The 21,223-nt window shown below is 54.3% G+C and overlaps 1 protein-coding gene across 2 annotated transcripts; it reads left to right on the forward strand.

The window, feature by feature from the left end:
* Positions 1-977: 977 nt before the first annotated feature.
* On the forward strand, positions 978-17,180 carry EMX1 (empty spiracles homeobox 1). Of its 2 annotated transcripts, none has more exons than XM_042979770.1 (3): positions 978-1,509; positions 7,271-7,455; positions 16,724-17,180. In XM_042979770.1, exons 1-3 carry the CDS (start codon positions 978-980, stop codon positions 16,889-16,891), a joined length of 885 nt encoding a protein of 294 aa, XP_042835704.1. In that variant the 3' UTR covers positions 16,892-17,180. The 2 variants fall into 2 exon arrangements, with proteins under 2 accessions (XP_042835704.1, XP_042835705.1); XM_042979771.1 differs by having other exon boundaries at positions 1,077-1,513; positions 7,275-7,455.
* Positions 17,181-21,223: the final 4,043 nt, after the last annotated feature.

Genomic DNA, 21,223 nt, shown 5'->3' on the forward strand with positions numbered 1-21,223 from the left:
CTTGAGGTCTGCAAAGTGACCACTCCGGTGGCTCCTCTCGCGCTGTCCCCGGCCTGGCCCCTGGGTGAAAAGAACTGGGCGTCCCCTTTCTGGAGCCGTCTCCCATAACACTCAGAAAACGCGAAACCTCACGAACGAGGGCGCGGCTTTCAGACCCGCGTCCCAAGAGACAGATGGGTGAGCGGGAGGGTCCCGGAGGCCAGGGAGCTTGTTCTCGGAGAACCTATTTGTTGGGCAAAACCCACCCACCCTCCACTCGGATCCAAGTTGCCTGAGAACTGAAACGACATCTCAGGATGAATTGGAGGGGGTTCAACTGAGTTACACATCGGGAAGTGGGGCTGGAGATTTTCCCAAGCCCCAAGGCCCCTCGGACGCCTTCTTCGGCTCTCGCGTGGGCTGAGGTGGTTGGAGCGGTCGCCAGACTCAGCTAAAGGGCAGAGACGCGAGGAGAAGCTTGTGGCAAGGGGCGGATGAGGGGTGGGGGGGGAGGCCTAGATCGCCCAGCAAAGGCTCCAGTCCGCTTTTTGCCTCCGACTGCTGGCTCCTTCCCCACCCGCCGTCCCTCGCCCCGCCCCGCCCCGCCCCCCACCTTGGGGCAGGTGAGCGGCGGCCAATGGGCGAGCGCGGGGCAGGTGCCGGCTAACTCGCGCCTCGCAGAGCAGCGGCCGAGGCTGAGCTGGGCAGTGCTGGGAGGACCAGGGGCGGGGGTCGGTCCTGGCTGGACTCGGGAGGGAGGGGGCCGGGCTCAGCCCCCAGGCCGTAGAGGCAGCTCGTAGCCTCGCACGGAACCCGCGCCAGTGCCTGTGCCGGGAGCTGCCCGCTCGGCCCCAGAGGCCGGCGCGCCTAGCTGAGCGCGGTGGCCCGACTCCGCGTTCGCTCGCTCGCACGCCCCTCGCCTCACCGCGCCTGGCTCGCCGGCCGGGTCTGAGCGCGGGCGGGCGGGCGGGGGAGGTGAGGGGTGCTGGTGTGTGTGCATGTGCCTGGCTGGGTGCACACCCCGCACGGCGGCGGCGCCAGGACGCGGAGCGCTCCCCAGAGCCCAGCTGCCTCGCTCGGCTCTGGCGACCGCGACCATGTTCCAGCCCACAGCCAAACGCGGCTTTACCATCGAGTCCTTGGTAGCCAAGGACGGCGGCACCGGCGGGGGCACTGGCGGCGGGGGCGCCGGCTCCCATCCCCTGGCGGCGGCCGCCTCGGAGGAGCCACTCCGGCCCACGGCGCTCAATTACCCTCACCCCGGCGCGGCCGAGGCGGCCTTCGTGAGCGGCTTCCCCGCTGCCGCCGCCGCCGCCGCCGCCGCGGGCGCCGGCCGCTCGCTCTACGGTGGGCCCGAGCTTGTGTTCCCCGAGGCCATGAACCACCCCGCGCTGACCGTGCACCCGGCGCACCAGCTGGGCGCCTCCCCGCTGCAGCCCCCGCACTCCTTCTTCGGCGCCCAGCACCGGGACCCTCTGCACTTCTACCCCTGGGTCCTGCGGAACCGCTTCTTCGGCCACCGCTTCCAGGGTGAGTGCCCATGCTGTGCCCGCTTAGGCGGCCGGCCAGCGCCCACGCTGCGGTTGCGCGGGGGAGGCTTGGGGGCGCGCGGGGCTGTTCAGAAGTTGTTGAAAGAAGGCTGTGGGTCGGCAGAGGCCGATCCCCGAATGTGGAAGAGCCGCGGCGGATCCATTCGCGCTACCGCGGTGTTGGGTTCCCTTCCAGAGAGCCAGGTTGGGACCTCCAGGCTTTCCCAGAAACGATGCCGGTCCGGACGCCAAGCCCGGGCGCATCCTTGGAGCCTCTCCTGATCCTCCCCGCGGCCTGCCAGAATCTCTCCCGGCCGAGCCAGTCGCAGTCCAGTGAGCGCAGCGCTCACGGTTCTCCCTCCGCCCCAGCTGGACCTGGGACCATACTTCGCTTACACATCCACCACCAACTCCCAGATATCCGCCCTCGCTGGCGCGTCGGAGCAGGGCAAAGTCTACCCGAGTGTCCCGGGTCTGTGGAAAGAAGGGGCAGCAGGGAGGGCAAACTGGAGAGTTAATGTTCAGTGTGGAGTGTTCCACTGTCTTGGGGTGTTTCTCAGCAACCTCGACCCGACTTCTCCAAGTTACAAATGCCTCTCAGACGCAGGGTCGGGAAGGTTTGCAACAGCAACCGGCTTCGTCCGCCCTGCGCGGACTCTGGGAGCCCGCCCGGCTGCTGGGGGACCGACGGCAGTCCTCCCAGGCAGGGGGCGGGGGCAGAGGGCTTTTAAGGTCATAGGCAGGCTGTTCTCCCATCTCTGCACTGGGCAGTGGGTTTGCTAATGAAGATACCCCACTGGCCTTACACACGCACACACACGTTTCAATTATCTGACTTTTCCGAAGGAAATAGAGTTGCATTTGTTGGAGTTCGTTTTCTTCCTTGAATTTGTTAAAGTTTGTTTCTCTTTTCTTGTCTTTTTTTTTTTTTTTAAAGAATGGCCTTAATTTGTGAAGTAATTGCTTTAGTTTCCAGTTTTATTTTGTTAGTGTGGACGGGACTGGACCTCAGCCTTGTGAGGTTCTATGACTCAGAGCTAGGTAACCCGGCTTTTAGTGAAACAAATGAAAAGGATATGGCTAGAGAGAGCTTCAGCTACCAACCTAATTTGACGATAAACCGCGGTCTACCCAAAGTAAACCAGATGCTTGGTACCATTATTTAGGTAACAGAAGAAAAATGATCTTTTGAAGCTTTGACTATAGATGCTTCACTGTTTCACCGAGAGCGGCTTTCCCGGTCCTGCTTTGTCAATTTGCTTAGTCCCATCTGACCAGTAGATATTGACCCAGCAGATCCCACAAAATAAAAGAATGTAATTACTTGAACAAGAATTTTTGTGGGCAGACTTGTCCCCCTGGGATTTCAAAGATTTGCCCAAATCATCTTGGGGGGGAAAAAAAAAAAAGCCTATGGTGTCAGCCGCTTTGGGCATGAAACTTGTCAATTACAATCATTGTTTACTGCTATAAATGAAGTTTTATTCAAAACTGAGCAAACCACTTCGGTACTCCGTGGGGCCTGGCCTGGGTCTCAAAACCTGGCACCCATGGGCCGATCTGAGAGACGCGGCTGCTTCTGAACCGTCGGAACGGGGCACAAGGGGCCCGTGGTTAGAAGGATGGTGCAGAGACAGGGACTCAGAGGAGAGGGCAGAACCAATCCTAAGCCCTGTGGTCTCTGTTCATCCGATGGTCTCTACAGCTGTGCCCTTGGCTTCGGACCCGGGGCCCCACGCCCTCCGCTCTGCCTTTCCCGCCTCTAGCCTCGTCCCCGCGGGCGCGGGGCGCTGAGGGCCGGGGGCACCTCGCGACTGATCCAGCTCTGAGCATTCCCAGCCAAGCGAGGCCAGATGAATTCTCCGAAAAACCTTCTCAGAAATTGCCGCCGCTCCCTGAGCCATCAGTCCCGGCGGGCACGTTGTCGAGTTGCAAAAACGGTTGGATTTTTCTCTCAAGAACCGTGTCTGGACGCGGAGATGGAGCCATGCGTGGCCGAATTTTTGAACTCGGAAATCCGTTGGACACTGAAGGACTTTTCGGACGCTGACACGTTTCGGCTTTGGGTCCGGTCTTCATCGCTGCAGCCCGGTGCGCGCCCCGGCGGCTGTGAGCCTTGCGGTCCCAACGGGGCCTTGGGGCTGCGGGCAGAGCCGTCCCAGGCCCTCCGGCGCCGCGTTTTCTAGAGAACCGGGTCTCTGCGATGCTCATTTCAGCCCCGTTTTAATGCAAGAAACGAAACCCTACACGAACGAAAAGGAACATGTCTGCGCTCGGTGCGCAGCGCTCTCGGGCAGCACGGGCCCGCGCGCAGGCAAGCAGCTTTTCCGGCAGAGCCAGGAGGTGGAAGAGGCAGAGCCCACGCGGGATGTCTGGATCAGGCGTCAGGATCCTGAAGCCGGTGGCCTTCGAGGCCTAAAGGGGAGGAGCCGGCGGAGACGCGGAGTTGGCCGCACTTCGGTGTTATTACCCGGACTCAGGAACTTTCCAGGCCAAGAACAGCGTCAGGAGGGGGCCTGGGAAGCCCCAACCCACTGGGACCGGCGTTTGCAAGGGGCCGGTGCATCAAAGGGCGCCTTTGTTCCGGCAGGAGGAGGGGGAATGAGGTTATCTCCGCAGTTTGGCCGGCCTCTCCTTCTTGTTGCCCCGGGCTCCTCCGCCCAGCCAGCCACCCAGAACCCCGGGCCGGCCCGGGCCTCTCCAGAAGAGAGTGCAGCGTCTGCCTGGGCATTTCGGATCCCTAGCTCCCACCTTCAGCCACCTCACTCCTGGGAGTCTCTATTGCCAGTCATTGCCTTGGAGGGGCCTGAAGTGAGAGGCCGGAGCAAAGTGGGCTGGGGTTCAGTTCCTCCTGGCTCCAGGGAAGGCTAACTCAGCCCCTCTCCACTTTTCCACCTATCCTTGTCTGAAACTGACAGCCCACTCCCACAGGCCAGAACTACTGCATGGAAACAGGCCACACTGCACCCCAGCCCCAAGCTTGTTCTGTTCTTGTGGTCCAGTTAGGGGGAACTGAAGCTGTGGTAGGGACTGTTGAGGCCCCCTACCCATAATGAGAGGGTACCAGGCACATAGGCACCTAAGGCATCACTGTCCTTACAGAAACATAGAGCTATTGATCAGTTTCTCAGGATGGTTAGTTTTGCACTAAACCACCTCTTTCTTATAGGGAAAGGCCTGGCTTCTTTTGAAATCCAATCTGTCATCACTTTTCAGCATCTTGAGTAATTTTCCTGCCCCTTGCTTCTTCGAGGTTAGGTCAGAAGGACCCCTGTGCTTCTGCACATACAGAATACTATACATATGCTATCTGCCCCCAACAGAACATTACAATAAACCAAGCAACCCAGCTTTTCCTAAAATAGCCAGACTTGAGGCAAAGGGACATGCGTATGTCAGGAGAGAGAAGCTTGTTGCTTCCATCTTCCACTTTGGGTTTATAAAGACAAAGACAGAGAACTTCACCGCACAAGTGACCCACACACACTCCCAGAATTACAAAACAGCCATCAAGTCACACACACTGAGGCAGACTGTAGTTCTGCTTTCTCAGCCACAGACTGCCCTAGGCACCCCTGCACCCCATTCGCTCCCACCTACAGGGTCTCTCCAGGCTGCCGCCTCACTTTTCACTAGCCTGGGTCAGTTGAGCTGCTGAGGCCAAACCCTGTGAACTCTGGGATGATCAAGGCCTTTTCCCTCTCCAGCTCACTTGTCCAGAGGAAAAACCACTGTTGGGACTTCCCCCAGGGTCAGAACAATGCTGTGTTTTGAAGCAACTTAATATCAACAAGAAGTATTTGCTTCCCACTCACCTCTCCCACCTTTCCCTGGCCTAATCACACTGGTACCCACTTAAGACTTTAATTCTTATTTCTACTTGGATCAGTCTCCTCCTTTCTCTCCTCATTATTCCTCTCTTCCAGACCATCTCCCCTGATCATCTGTCCCCTCCACCACTACCAGTTAAACTGCCTTCAGTCAGGCCTAACAGCCCTCGGCCTGCTGCCACCTTGAAGGGCCCACTGGGCAGGCTGTCCCCCTCCATCCCCCCTGTGATGTGATCCCACTCCCTTTTGTAGCTGCACAGATCCAGCCACTTGAAATGGATAAGTGATTGTCAGGGGACTTTATCTCCCCTCTAGCAATCTTGTTCCACAGAAAACCTCAGCAATAAAGTTCACCTGTGTAGGTGTCCAAACCCCAAGGACCCAAGACCTCCAAAGAAAGTAATGCCAATCAGTATCCGCCAGCAGAGGGACATGAACAGTTACCTGGAGAGTTTTAGCAACAACATCTCAATTATATGACCTTACTTCACTTATAGAAGTGTTTCCAGAGATGGGAGATCTCAACGGAGATCCAAACAATTATCTTAAACAAAACAACAGGTCAAATTGGGTAAAACCAGTGGCCATTTCTGAAGAAATTAATTGGATCAGTCAAATCTCAACAGCTAACTGTGTGAAAACATTCCATCTAGGGCTCTGCATTGTCAGTGGGTCAGGGGGACTGTTATGTGCCACTGCATGAGATCCATGGGTGATGTAAGGGCCTGTTTCAAGCCTGTTAGCATGTGCAACCAAGCCAGAGATTGTGTGAAGGCCTAGTGGGGGGTTTATTGAGACTGAAGCTGTGGGTGGAAGCTTATTTTGGCTTCTGTAGTTCCTGACCTAACCACCCGGCCTCATTGAACCCAGTGTCAGCCCCTCCTCCCGCAGGTAGGAGCTGAGTTCCCATGATGGCCAACATTTGCCAAGGGACAATCACACTCTTTGAAAATCCTGTATGGTAGATGGGAGAAAAAGACAGTAGGGAGGCTGGAGCATATATTTACACACGCCCATGCAGAAACCAATATATCTATATCTATATATATTAGAGAGAAAGATGACATCTAGATATTTATACACGTGTTTCTTCAGCACGGGACTATTCAGGGATGAAGCAAGGCCTTTCCCCACGGAGAGCAGTAGGAGTCTCCTGTGGGGAGTGGGCTTTACCAGAAGGCCTGGGGGAAAGAGGTGGGGAAGGGGGAGGAAGAAGCCTGACCTTAGACCTTCAGGAATTGCTTGGACGTTGACCTAGCTGCTGGCCTATTTTTACCACTTGCAAGGTAGAGCCTGAGCCTGTTGGCAAGATTTTTCAAAGGGCTAGCAGCCTAATCGTTTAGCTGCAAGGCTGGTTTAAACAGGTGTGAAAAGAGAGTGCCTTGGGTACCTACCTTCTAGTTCTTGAAAATGTGTTTGGCATGAGGGTGTCACTTTCCTGACATCCAGCCCTGTCTCTACTCTTGGCCTTTTTGAGGGAAATAGGACAGGGCAAAGTGGACAAAGAGAGCTAAGGGACTTTTCCCACCCCATGGCCTCTTCCGCTGCTCCAGGCGCTGTGGATTTGGGCCGGCCGGCGCCTCACTAGGCCTGGGCCCTCCTCCTGGCCCAACGGAGTGATCCGCAGCTCTGCTATTCCACCCCTCCTGCGACTGACAGGGTAGCACTCTGACCCTAACTCTCCCCCCTAGGTGTCGGGGGAGGACAGGGGATTGGACTTTAGGAAGGGGCGGCGAGAGGGAAAGGGAGAAGTGGGGGCGGGGAGTCAAGGATTGGAGAGGGTAGAGAAGCGCCGAGGGCGTTTGCTAGCCGGGCCAGAGGGCCGGGGTTGGCCGGCTCCCGCGGGCGGCCCGGCGGCGGCCCGGCTGCGGCTCACGGCGCCCCTTCTCTCTGTCTGTACCTGCTGTGTTGCCGTCGGCGGCGCGGCCGCAGCGAGCGACGTGCCCCAGGACGGGCTGCTTCTGCACGGCCCCTTCGCTCGCAAGCCCAAGCGGATCCGCACGGCCTTCTCGCCCTCGCAGCTCCTGCGGCTGGAGCGCGCCTTCGAGAAGAACCACTACGTGGTGGGCGCCGAGCGGAAGCAGCTGGCCGGCAGCCTCAGCCTCTCCGAGACGCAGGTAATAACCACCCCGCGGGCCTCCGCGCTCGGCCGGTCAGCCCAGGTGGAGGGGGGGGGGAGGACGGGCAGGTGCAGGAGGCGCCCGACTCTCATCCCCGCCTTCTCCGGAGCTCTGTCCCACCCAGTTCCAAAAGCCACCACCGCCTCTACCCCGCGGCCCTCCAGCTAAACCAGTCTTTAGAGCCCCTTCCCTCCCGCTGCGCTTAGCCTCGCGGAGGCCGCAGGACTTCTGTCAAGCACTAAGTACCACCAGGAGGTTGGAATCAAACCACTTCCCCAGTCTGCTCAGCAAGCCCATAGGAGGTGCCAGTTTATCAGGAGGAGGCAGGGCGTGGAGCCCCACGCCCCAGTCACTCCTGAGCTGCCCCTGAGTCCACTGGAGCCGTCTCAGTCCTGTGGTTACTGCAGCCCTTCTCCCGCCACTCTTCCGGGGGTGCTCGCAGTTTTGTGGGACGGCCAGACCTTTCCCACACAGGCTTTGCTGCTTGGGCTTTTCATGGGCAGAGCTGGCGAAGGCGGATGGGGTGTGTGGAGAAAGCCCACGTGTCCTCAGGCTGTAAACATCAGAAGCAGAGGAGATTAGCCAGGAAGGGGCCCGACCCTGCTTGGGGTCCCAGGGTGGCACTGATCTCTGCGCAGACAGGGCTCTCAAAACTGGTAAACGTTTGGGCGCGCAGACAGGGGATGGTGCGAAAGTAGAGTCTGGGAGTCAGGGACTGTGTTCAAACACTGGAAGGGCCGTTGAGCTGGGGAAAGGAACAAACTCCATGGTGTTGGAGGGGTTTTGAACTGGGTGACATTACAGGAGTGTTTTTGTAATGGATAATTAAGAAAAGAAAAATTTTAAGAACTAGATTGGAGTTATAGGGAGGCAGACTTGGGTTTGTTATGTGTAAAGACTTCGCCATAAATAAATGCTGCCTGGAAGCACCGCCTAAGCTCTTGGTCCCTGGGAGTAAGACTTGCTGGAGGGGCTGGCTGGTGCCCTGGAGGCGGATTTCAGGGTCTGAATGGGCCTCGGGAGACCTTACTCCCTTATGTCCCTGACAGCTCCCAGATCTGCAAATGAGAGAGGTATGCTTGCCCGCTTTTTAGCCTCCTCTCCCCTTTCCTGCTGGTCTGGCCCCTACTACACCACCGCCAGTATCCCGGATACACCACCCTGGTCCCGGATCTTGAGGGGGCAGCCTGGGGTCTCCGAGGAGCAGTGAAGATAGGAAGGGGGCTCAGACCCTAACTGCCTCCCCAGTTCCCCTGGCGGACATCACCCGCCCGTCCTCGCGTCCCATTTTGGCATCTATTGTCTTATCTGTCTGATGCCCCCATTTAATCAATGCATTACTCTGGACTCCACTGCAGGACCCGCGCTTTTTCAGATTTGCTAGCTGGGCTGTTCTAACAGCAGGGATAAAGCTTATGATAGAGTTAATTTTTAAAATGTTTTAAAGAAAGATGTTAAAAAAAAAACAAGTTAAAAAAATAATACCCCCGTTCCCTCCTGGGAGTGTTTTAAAATTATTGTCTAAAACAAGGTGTCAATTTAAGAATGGTGTTTTTAGTTAACATCATTTAAAAAGTATTAGTTATTAAATTTTAATTGCATAAGTGTAAGAAAACAAAATGGTTTATAATCCTCCCACCCACAGATTAACACTTGTTGAAATAATGTCATTGTTTTTAAACTTTCAATTTTTTAGCTCAGTGAGAGGATTTTTAATTAACTTTCTTTCACACCAAGTCTAGCTGCCTATTTGCTCCTAACAATGCCAGTTAGTAAATGTAATGATTGTTTCTTTCATTTTCATTATGTTCCAAACACATTTAAAACAAAACCCAGATAGACTAATATATCCAGCATCACTATCAAAACTCTTATGTCTACTCATATTCTATCTATAAGTGAGCTGGTTTTAGCATATGGAACAAGAAACCACAATAGAACTATGGGAGGTTTGAGCCTGAGAAACCTCCTTAGAGAGGCTCATCTATTCAGGTGAGGACTCTGGGAAAGAGACACCAACTGGGCAGAGCTCCCTAGGCAGGCAGTTTGGATTTCATTATCTGTGTGACCCTGGGTGAGTTACTCAACTTCTCTGAGCTGTGATGTTCTCATCCAGAAGATAGATTGTTTAAAGATTAAAGTCACCTAATATGAACTCAAATAATATTAATTCTCATCCCCAGTCCTTCCCTTCCCTTTGTTTAAAGTAGTGTATCAGGTTAGTGTTACAGTGAGCCCCAAACCTGGGTTTCCTGACTCAGTCCAGTGTTTCTTCTGCCCCATCCAGTCTCCTTCATCATCAGAGCTTTCTGTCCCTCTGGTACTTATTATTTGGACTTATGCCATATATTTAATTAATTGTCCATCTTTCAGTATTTATCAGGCAAACTTACCTGTCATTTCCAGCTATCAGCTGTTTGTCAAGAGACAGTCTCTCTCATCAGTTCCCTGCCATCTATTTCTACTGTCAGTACCTACATTTGTCTCTCAGGGCTCTCCAATCCATCACAGATAGCTGTTTTATATCTAGCCACGCACTTCTGTCTGCTCTCATTAAACTGCCTCTCCATAGCTAGTTAATTTATATTTTCTATTAATTATAATCTTCCTAATAATAGCTCTCATTTACCCAACTGTTGATTATTTCCTTATCATCTGTTCTATCTTCTGTGTATCTATACCATCCATCTCAAGCTTCCATCTCTGCAGATCTAGTTAGCTACTGGCAGATGCATGTTCAAATATCTGCTGGTGCTTACCTGTCATGTCATCAGCTCTGCCTTTGTCTTCATTCTGGGCCTCAGTCTGCTGTATCTGTAAGATTTAATGAAATCAACTCCGTGGTTCTTTCCAGCCCTGAGTTTCTGGCTCATCCATATTCTACTTCTCTGTGTTTCTATATAATGCTTCCTGCAAGTTCTCAGAGCTCACAGTACATCTCCCATATATCATAATACACCTAGGACTTTGCTGTGGTTTAATTATCTATCATGTCCAAACGTCACTCTGTGGACTGGCTAGATCCATTGCACCAAGAAGTCTTAAAATACAGATTCCCAGGCCCCATTCAGGAGATTCTCTTAGGAGTTCCAGGATGGGATCCAGGAAATGTTTTTAAAACAGCTCTCTGGGTGATTCTGATGAATAACAGGCCAGCTCTGGGAGCCAGAGGTCAAGCCTTCTTGTTTCTCTCTATACCATAGGGTCCAGCTCAAAGACCAGCAAGGCATAGAGGCTTCATAAACATGTATCGAATGAATAGGCGAATTTCTCTTGATTGTACTCATATCCATGTGTTAACTTTATCAGTCATTTCCCTTGCTTTCTGCAGTCACTGACCCCTTCCTGTCCCTCTGTTTTCTATCTTTCCCTTGCATTTTAATCTACATGATCTCATTTTGTCCACCAGTTCACGGATAAAACTTCTGGGAGAGTTAAGGAAATCAACGTGTGGGTCTTAACCCAGCCAGAGCTCAGGGGTGTATGCATGCTCAAAGCTTTAGTATGGAGTGTTGGCAGGTGGGAAACCTGGGCTTCTTTGTTGGGGGCAGGTTTGTGTGTTTGGTTGAGAGAGGGTGTTTGTACTGGGATGGCGGTGGATCAATCCAGGAAGTGGAGGGAGTGGTCCTGGGAAAAGGGCTAGTTCTCCCCTCTGGCTCTAATTACTTGCTCCTCACTGCTGTGGCGCAGCCTCAGCGTCTGACCTCGATGACTGAATGAGGCCCATTTAAGCTTCAGTCTGGTGGTACAGACCCGGATTTGGGTCAGATCAGAGCTGTGAGGGCAAGTGAGTGTGTGTGTGTGTGTGTGTGTGTGTAACATGTATGTGCCACAGTGTGGAGCACAGATGAGCAGTGAGATGATGCCCAAAGGTCAGGTGATATCATATATACACATGGCACGGATAGCAGCTCGGGTGCTTATGTGCATGTGTGGGGTGACACGTTAGTTTTATGGGGAATGAGAGAAAGCATTTGTTTGCTCCAGGCTGATCAATTGGTCCGTGTTTCCAGCTGCCCTGTCTGCTTTGACCAGTTCAGCGGGTGTTTCTTCACCTTCTCCGGCTTTGAGTTCACTTGAGCTATGAGGGAAAGGAGTGTAGAAATGGAGTCTTTAGCCTTGGAGATTCCTCATTTGGTGGTGGGAGCAAAATGTAAAGTGTGCACACTTATGGGATATGCACAGGGTGAGTGACCGGAGTCCTCTTGAAGTCACACCGTGACTGAGGAAGGTAAGGGGAGACCTGTATGGGTGGAAGGCTCCCAGGAGACCTCAGGCCCAGAAGGCTCGGTGGGATGCATAGGATTCTAGGTTGGTGGGAAGGAAGGGGAGGGTTTGAAGTGGGTGAGTTAAGATGGAGTGGGAGCTGACAAGTCTGGCCACCATCTTGGGGCCCAAGAACAGGTGGGGAGGTCTTAGAAGGAAGGAGTGTATAGTTACCCGCCTATGGGTTTTCCCCCAGGAGCATGGTAAGGAGACTTCCTGGGGCCCCTTCCTGCTCTGAAAAGCTCTGTTTTGGGGGGGGACGGATGAGAAGGAAATATCCAAATGACTTGAATTTTAGGGAAAGGTCAAGAGGCCTTTGTTGCTAGCTTATTGTTGGTTCTGAGATGGACTCATCCCTTCTTCAAGTCTTGGCTCTTCTCCAAGAATTTCTGCATCATTCATGTTCCAGGAGTCCAGTGGGAGGCAGGACAGGGCAGGGGAGGTAAGGCAGACTGGAGTGGTTCTCCAGGGCCTGGTCCTGTGGAGGCAGATGAATCTGTGATGTCTCTCTGAGAGTGAGGGCAAGCATCCAGGATGGTTGGACAGAGGAGGAAACAAGAAGGCTTAGGAAGAGTTAGGGCTATGGTTGATGGGGAGTCAGAGGTGGCCTCAGTTTGGTGGGGTGAGGGCTGAGCTTCATGACATTGGGCTTGACACTGTGAGTGAGAGTAGCTCATATGATCAAATAATAGGAAATGGATCCCCAGTGGAAAAGGCTATTATCTTGATAGGGTGTTCAAACTCCTTGAGGACAAGTATTTGTCTGAAAGTATGCAGGCAGGAGCCACAGACTCTTCCATTTGGGAGGGACTAAAGTTGGGGACTAGTAGAAAAGAAGGGTCCAAGTCTGGTTCATTCAAATAGGTTATTCGAAAGTAAAGTCTGAAACAATTGGCTGGAGCTGTAGTTGGCTTGTGCGTTAGTTCCTTTGTCCATTCATTTGTTCGTTAATACATACACACCTTCATTCATCAATGCATACATACATCAATCAGTCCTTTAATACATTAATGCATGCATGCATTCCTTCATTTATCCACAGCACTTTCTTCGTCCTATTTGACTCATGCTGACCCTTGTGCCCCCCAACAATAGGTCTTTCTCCCTCGCCCAGATTCTCCCTAGAAGTGGTTAATCCAATTCACAACATGGAGAATTAAGAATTGACCCTCTTGGGGGAGGCTGGCTGGCTCAGTCGGTAGAGCATGCAATTCTAGATCTTGGGGTTCAGTGTAGAGATTACTTAAATAAATAAAACTTTTAAAAATCTTAAAAAAAATTAAAATAAAAAAGTTGACCCTCTTGTAGAAGTGTCCGCTGAACTAAACCCATCTTTCCAGCAATTGCACTTCCCAAACCCATTTTCTGATTAGATCTCAATTCCCTCCACCATTGATTTTCTTCAGCTTTCCAGTTCTGACCTAGGCACCTCTTGCCAAGAGCAGAGTGCAGGTCACTTCACCTCTGCCCAGCTTGCTGAACAGACTGGAACATGCCCACTGGGACTCTAGAGTAGACTTATACACTGCTTTGATTCTCCGGGTTCTCACAGCCTGATGAGGAGACAGAGGTTCAAGCAAATAAATTAACCCACTGCTGGGGTCACTGTTGCTGCGACAGGGAAAAGTACTAAGGAAGTACAGATGGGCAAAGGGCAGGCCCAGCCGGGGAACATCTGAGCAGGAATTTGAAGGCTAAGGAAGAGTACCCCAGGTGGGTAACTCAGGCAAAAGTGGAGAATCTTGGAATGATCCGGCTTACCTGAAAAAGAGACATTCAATGGGATGGGGACTTTGGAGACCACAGGGAACCTCTCTGCAAACCCAGGAGACTCAGAAATGGGGGAGGGATTCCTTTAGCCAACATCCCAACTGTGTCTTTGAGGGCTCATGTGCAGATGTTCCAGGGAGGCAGGTGCAGAATAGGCACAGCTCCCCCAGAGCTGGTAGCCTTTCTAGGGCCTCTGTCCTCTAGGGAAAGGGCTCTGGGGTGACCCCAGAGGCTGGGTTAGAGAGGTGATGGGATGTCACTCTTGTCTCATACTACACTCAGATCCCAGTTCTTTTTCTTTTTCTAAGTAAAAAATAACTATTAACTGTTATCAGTAATGCATTAAAGAGAAGTCAGAAAAGTGGAAAGAAGAAAGAAATGTCACCCTCACTTTAGGTACATTTCCTTCTAGTCTTTTTTTCCCCATGCATAGATTTTATTTTCCATGGTTGTGATCACACTGTGCCCAAACTGCATCCTGCCGTTTTCACTGATATTATGAAGTCAGAAGCATCCCCCTGTTATTACAGTCTTTGTAAACAGCATCTGGTCACTCAGCCTAAGGCTGTTCAGAAGATAGCCAGTCTGCCTAGGGAGAGAGTTTGCATCCCTGTTTCTAAAAATCTGCCTCCTTGACCCCAGTCGTTTTCATGGAGAAAATATTCCGAATCACCTTTCATTTGGGTGTGCCAGGAAGCTGGCCCTTGCCTGAAAACATATCCTGCACCTGGGGTTTCACCACTGGAAACTTTCCTTCTTTGGGCCAGTGTTGTGAGGCAAGGGTAGCAGGCTGGGTCCATCCATCCTTCCTGGAAGGAGACTTGGGAGTTGTGTGGGAGGGAGAAGGTGCAGGAAGGGCCCTAGGTCCTGGTGTTGCCCAGGGCTTCCCCGGATTGCCCCATCGCTAGGCTGGGCACACTTAACCCTTGGCCAGCCCCTTGGGCTCTCAGGAATGCTGCCCCAACCCCGCATCCAGGCCTGAGTCACACACAAATGCCTGCCACAGGAGCTCACCCACCTACTGGCTGGTGTAGTGTCAGTGGGCTCCACGATAGGGGGTGGGGACCAGGCTGGCTGCCACGCAGAACCACCCAGGGCCTAGCCAGCCTGGTACCCAAGGAAAGGTGATTATGGAATCTAGAAGTCTTGCACCCAGAGCATCTACCATTCTCCCTTGTCTACCTGGGGTGAGACATGCAGGCGACAGGTTTGCACCTTACCCTAGAAATGAGGGAAGAAGATCCTCCTCTTACACCATCCACCAGGCCAGGCACCTCATCTCTTCCTGTCTCTGGCTGGCTGCCTCCACCCCCAACCAATGCTCTAAAATCAAGGGGTAGGGCAGACCCTGGGAAGGGTGTGCTCTTAGGGGAAGCCTTGGACTGGGTGAGTTCCACGAAGGGGATAGGGGGTAGTGTCTGGGAAGCATGAAGGTAGAATGTCCTGGGCAGGAAACTGCTCCCTATGCCCAGATGCCAGGCCTGCTTGCTTTTGTCTGCCACTGCCTGGCTTTATGGCTAAGACCTGTGCTTCTCAGCCATTCTCAGGGACTAGGGGTTGGACTGGGTAGTCTTCTGAGGACTGCTCCTGGCCCCACCCAGGGTTCCAGGATCTCCCCTCAGCAGTAACTGCTGCTGCCAAAACCAAGGTGCTCACCATCATTCCACACACATGACTTACCAGTCACCACTGTCATGGACACCACAGATCACCCAGCTGCAGGTGACAGCACCTGCTTGCTTTTTAAATGAGCTGTCATTTTCAGGAAACCATCCATGCCTTGTAACCCTGCCGTCTCTGCCCAGGAGGTGCCCTGGAGCCGCAGGGGCCCCCGAAAATATCTCTCCTATGGATGAGGGACTTAAGCCCAGAGAAGGGAAGGAACTTAGCAAAGGATCAGCACCCAGACTCACCTTTACCAGCTCTGAGGATGGGGGTGCTGGCCTGGCTCTGTAAGGCCAAGTAAAGAACTGTATGGTCAGGAGGAGTTGACAGACTGAGTGAGACTTTCTCCACAGTCCCCACGCACTAAGACTAGTCAGGAAGCTGGGACAACCCTCCTAGATCACGCCCACGAAGATGTTAAAGGCTGTATCCTGGACACTGATCACATGCTGGGGGAGGTGGGAGAAGTGAGGGGTGATTAGAGATGGGACTAAGCCTCTTCACAGAGGCTTTGCATTGCAGACCTGCTCCTCCCTCTAAGCACCCCCCAACCCATCACAGAAGATAGTTGTCCACTGTTTGAACCCTCCCCTTGTCAGGACTCTCAATGCCTGACACAGAAGTGGGGGACCCTCTGTTTAAAGAGGAGCTCGCTTCTGTCCCCTGTGATTTCTCCAATGTGACCTGTTCCCATATTTGGATAGGCTACAGAGGCCAAGGCTTTGGGGGCAGGAAGTTTAGAGCCCTGCCCCAGGTGGGGTTGCAGACACTGCTATGTCTAAGGAGGATGAGGCCTCATTGGTGGATTTCAGACTACCCTGAGGAGTTGCCACCTGAGGGACCAGACTTCCCACCTGTCCAGCTCTACTTCTGATGTGGGATGGGGGTAACTCCACCTGACGTTGCTCACAGGGTCCCCTGGAGAGACTGACCTAGATGGTGTGTGAGCCAGAGCCTTTTGAGTGGCGGGGTCCGTGACCCCAGGAATGCTCTGGCTGTTGTGAGCACTGCTCTTGGTGTGGACATCATCTCCTGGTCACATAGCCATGTCCGCTCTGCCTCTTTGTGCTGCAAAGAGCATAGGGTGGCCCTGGGAGGTGGGGCCCATATCAGGCCCACAGGGAGCTCATCAGGACTCATGCGATGGCTTTTCATATATTCTCCCACTTACTCTTCATCTCTGCCTCGTGAAGGAGCAATTATTCTCTCTTCTCTAGAAATGGGTAGGGACCCAGGTCTGCTGGGCTCCAGAGCCTGGGTTCCTCCCTTCTGCCATGCTGTGGCTACAGGATGCTCGGCAGCTCCCTGATTGCTCCCTTCCCTCTGTGATAGAGGGATGGGAAAATGGCTCCTCGTGGCCCACTGTATCCTCTCCCTGCCCCACCTCATTCGCATCTGGAAGAGTAGTCTTCTGGACCCAGCAGGTGGCGCCTGGCCAGAGGAGAGGACCCTGGTCTCGGTTTCCCCAACTGGCTCCCAGCTCAGCCTGGGTGCTGAGGCCCCAGTACCTGTTCTGGGGGCCTCCTGGGTGTTTCTTACCTCTGCCCCTCCCTCCCTGGCCCAGGTGAAGGTGTGGTTCCAGAACCGGAGGACAAAGTACAAGCGGCAGAAGCTGGAGGAAGAGGGGCCTGAGTCTGAGCAGAAGAAGAAGGGCTCCCACCACATCAACCGGTGGCGCATCGCCACGAAGCAGGCCAACGGGGAGGACATCGATGTCACCTCCAATGACTAGGGGGGGGCAGCCACGGATCCATGAGGGCAGAGCGTCTGCTCGCTGCTGGCCAGGCCCCCGGGTGGGCCCAGCTGGACTCTGGCCGCTCCCCCGCCAGGCTTCGGGGAGGCCTCGAGTCACGGCCTCACAGGGCTTGGAGCCTGGGGCTACCACTGCCAGAGGGACAAGAAATGGGCTGGCTGAGGCCTGGGACTGCTCAACCTTCTCCTCGGAGAGCCTGCCTGCCTGGGCGGGCCGCCAGCCACTGCAGCCTCCCAGCCATTCTCCATTTCTCTTATCTCCTGTTTGTTTTGATGCGTTTCTGTTTTAATTTATTTTCCAGGCACCTGCTGTAGTTCTTAGTGATCCCCTTGTATCTCCCTTCCCTATGGGAATAATAAAAGTCTCTCTCTTAATGACATGGGCATCCAGCTCCAACCCCAGAGCCTGCGAGCCTGGGTGGCGGATTCCGGTTCTGGGGACCAGTAGGGACCAGCAGAGCAAGCTTGTGCAGTGCCTTGGTGGTCTCTACCCTGGTCTCTAGCTCTCAACTGTACAGCAAGAGAAATGGAGGCCAGACATAGGGAAGGACCACTCTGTGTCTTAAGGGAGGCTATGCTTGGGAGTTTCCAAGTTTGTTGAGCGGTGGGAAACAGGCCCATGTGGGTTGTTGGAGAGAGAGAACATGCCTACTTCTGCATGCTGAGAGACTGGTGGCTCCTCCAATTGAGGAGACACTCGAGGAAAAAGGGAGACTTGGGAGCTGAGGGGCAGAGCACCATTCACAGAAGTTGACCATGCTAGCCCCGGGTCCTAGCTTCACCAGGATGCGCACCCGTCCCTGGAGAACTCCTCTGTGTAGATGAAAACTTCCGAGATGGGGCATAAGGCTGAGCCTGTAACTGGTCCCCACGGACACAGGGCCTCCAGCCAGGAAACAGCAAGGAAGGACCCAATAGAGCTCTGTAGTTCACCTGCTCTTCCGCTCATCGACTTGCCTTTCCTACTGTCACACATCAACGTGCCCTTCATCCTTAAAAGCAAGACCTGTATTCCTGACACCTTTCTCTTACAACGTCCAGACCTGTCTCCACTTCTTCACCTCCCGTGAGCTTTCTAACCCGATGCTGATGCCATCACCAGTCACCAGTCACTGCCACCCCTTGGGGCCAAACTCAGCTGCCTCCTGTCTGGCCTCATCTACGCCCTGATCTTCTGGCCATTCCCTCCTTGATTCCCGTACCCCTCCCTGCCTTATTCCAGTACCTCTGACACTTTTACCTCCCGTCTCTCCAAGCCCTCCCCAGTCTCATCCATGCCTCATCGCCCCTGTCCTCTGCAGGGTCATTCCTTGCTCCACCTGCCTCTTGATTGTGCCCTCTGCCTGGGGCTTCGCATCCATGTCTGGGACTTCTCCTGGCTCCCTGGACTCTCTCCAGCCAACCTCTGCCAAGCTGCAGAGCCACCTAGCCGGCTGCTCGCGTCTGCTGCACTCCAGCCCCCTTGGCACCTTGAACCCAACACATTCACAGCTGACTCATCTCCCCACCTGTTCTCTTCCAGGCTTGCCCACCTTGACAAACGGCCAAGGTTTCTTCTACCTTGGGAAGCAGTGTACATGGCTCCTGGGGGGTTGGGAGGAGAGGGAAGGGATGGCAGACATAATGAGGTTTATGTGGATTGCCAAGGATGAGGCCGCTTCAAAGGAGGACCTCCATGCTGTGGCTAGGGTTCTCTTCCTTGAGCCCAGACAGGACTGTGTCACACCCTTCCTAAGCCCCCTCCCCTGCCCCACTTCCTTCCCAGGCTTGACCTCTCCTACCTCGCTCCTGGTGCCCTTGGCTTCAGTCTCATCCATGTCACCCCTGTCCCCCAGTGAGCCATGGGTTTTGCCTGTGCTGTGCCTTTACTTATGCTTCTCTAGGCTCCTGGAATGTGTTGGGGGCTTGATTAATGTTGAAGTCAATGTTGAAGACTTGCTGCCTGGGGCCCATGCAGGGATCCAAGCACGGAAGGTCCTTTTGCTGAGCCTGTCAGCATCTCACTTGGGTCCAGTCAATGCTAGAAACCAAAGGGCTTTCTCCCATCTCAGTGCCCCTCTGCACCCCATCAGCCAGGAAACACATTCCTGGCATCTTGAAAGTCCTCACCTTGGGGTGGACACTCTCACTGCCAAGCAGGTGGATAACCTCTGGGGAGCATGTCCACCCAGGTGGGGTGAGGGTGAGAAGGGGAGGCATCCTTTTGGCACCGGTGGGGGCAGGGGAATGGGCGAGCTGTTCCTCTCAAGATTCTGTCACTTGGTGGGGGAGGAGGTACACGAGGATCACAGCAGAGCAGCCCCTGTCATCCAGATAAAGGGCTGGAAAGGACCCAAGGAAACCTGCCAATCTTCCTAGGCCAGGCCTGCAAGGGGCGGGCCGGGAGTCCCCACTGCACTCCCACCCACCCCCCCGTGTTGTGCCTCTCCCTGCAGACGGTAAATATTGGTGTTGTGACTTCATTAATAAAGGCTTCTGTGAGCCTGAAAAACATGGAATCAGGATGAACTATTTTCTGAGCTGCCGGCTTGCCAGGTTTGCTAATTTGGGAGTTTTTGGGCCCTCTCCAGGGAACAAACCAAAGTTTCTCTCGAAGAGACACAGATGCAGCCGGGAAGGGGAGAAGAAGCCGAGGAATGATGCTCCCGGCCCTCCCTCGACTGCTCCTTCCTCTTGGAGATCAGGGCCCTGCAGGGGTGAGGACAGGTGGACAGGGGCTGCTTGGCCAGGCTTTCCGCGAGAGAGCCTGGCTATGTCACATGGCCTCAGCTGGGCTGGCCTCCCAGGCCCTGCAGAGTCAGATGGGCTGAGGTACTGATGACGCCCGTAAGAACCCCATGTTGTATGTGACTTAAGTAGCGGGAACGCAGGTTCTTCGCTCTTGTCGCCCAAGCCACGCGCCTCAGCTTCGGGGAATGATCTTTACACTCCGCCGGTCCGCGGGACTTTCCAAGATTAGTCCCCACGGCTCCGCAGCAGCATGGCTGGTGCTCTCAGCATCTCTGCACTTGGTTGTCACCAGCTCCTCCTCATGGGTGCTGTGACTGCTTCCCGCGGGACTACGTGGAACCCTCACCTTGTCAACTGGGTTCTGCCCAGGAGGGAGCCAGGCGGCACCCCCACCCCACCCCCCACAGGCCTCTCCTGGAGCCCCTGCTCTCGGGCAGCCCCGTAGGGGGAGGGGCGGGGAGGCCAGCAGGCTGAGTGGTGCAGGCCCAGCCAGCTTTCCTGTCAGACAGGCGCTGCCAATGCGGAGCCAGACATCGGGAACAGGTTTAACCAATTACCCGAGCGCCCCATCTGCTGTCTGGGGTGTGTGTGAGGGTGAGTGCATGTGAGGGTGTCTGGGAGTGTCTGGGAGGGCTGTGGGCGTGTGTGCGCGAGTGTGACTGTGTGGGTGTGTGTGGGCGTGCGGCTGTGCACGTGGGCGGGATTGCTGCCTGTCCCAGTCGTACCCCCTCAGTTGTCAGACTGTGGTTACCAGCTCATGGTCTTCCTGTCTCCCCGAGACCTGGGGGTCTCCATGAACAACCCACCCAGCACCCCAGGCCCTCATTTCCTACTCCCCTCATCACCGCTTACTCTCAGGGCTTATGAGAGGCCACAGTCACGTGACCCCTTCTTTCAAACCGCACATTCAGAGGTCCTTCCCTATCAAACCACACGTTCTTGCCGCTCACTCGTTCAGTCGTCGCCTATGTCCATGCTTTGGCCTCATAACGCGCTCCTGGCCACGGGCCCCTCTGTTGTCTCTCTGACATCCCCTGGCCCCACTGCTCCTTGTTGCACCTGCCTGGCACCTGCACACTTGCCTGAACCTGTTTCCCCACCTGCCCTTGCAGCCGCGTCTGTGAGGACATCCCACGAGTGTGCTGGACGGCACCCCTTGAAGTCCAAGGTCCCAGCCTCAGCTGAGGCCTCACTCCTGTTGATAAATCCACTCCCATTCTCCACAGGGGATGTCTCAAACAGTCACCCTTCTGCCCAAACCTCTTCTGCTTACCCTCAACAGAGGACCTTATTTCCATCTCCAGAAAGAAATGAGAAGCACTGCAAGGGAACACCTTCATATCAACCAGGGGCCAGGAAGAAAGAGTCCCTTCAAATGGGGCAGTCTGAGGAGAGTTGGATAAAGGAACAATTCACGAGTTTTAGACACCTGACAAGAGATGTTGTAGCGCCACAAGGCCAATGACGATGGCCCACAGCCCTGGGGCCCGAAGAGGCAGGGGCAGGAGCAGTTACCAGAACTCAAGAGAACAGATGGATGGAGATAGCCCCAGATAGGAGCCGCAGCCTTCGTGAGTGGGAG

Source organism: Panthera tigris, chromosome A3 (assembly GCF_018350195.1).
Source record: "Panthera tigris isolate Pti1 chromosome A3, P.tigris_Pti1_mat1.1, whole genome shotgun sequence".
NCBI lineage: Eukaryota > Metazoa > Chordata > Mammalia > Carnivora > Felidae > Panthera > Panthera tigris.

Bases quoted from the DNA above. Each gene is read 5' to 3' on its own strand.
- EMX1 (XM_042979770.1), top strand. From the start codon at position 978: ATGTGCCTGGCTGGGTGCACACCCCGCACGGCGGCGGCGCCAGGACGC. The intron at 1,510-7,270 runs GTGAGTGCCCAT...GCGCGGCCGCAG, and splicing joins CTTCGGCCACCGCTTCCAGG to CGAGCGACGTGCCCCAGGAC. The intron at 7,456-16,723 runs GTAATAACCACC...TCCCTGGCCCAG, and splicing joins TCAGCCTCTCCGAGACGCAG to GTGAAGGTGTGGTTCCAGAA.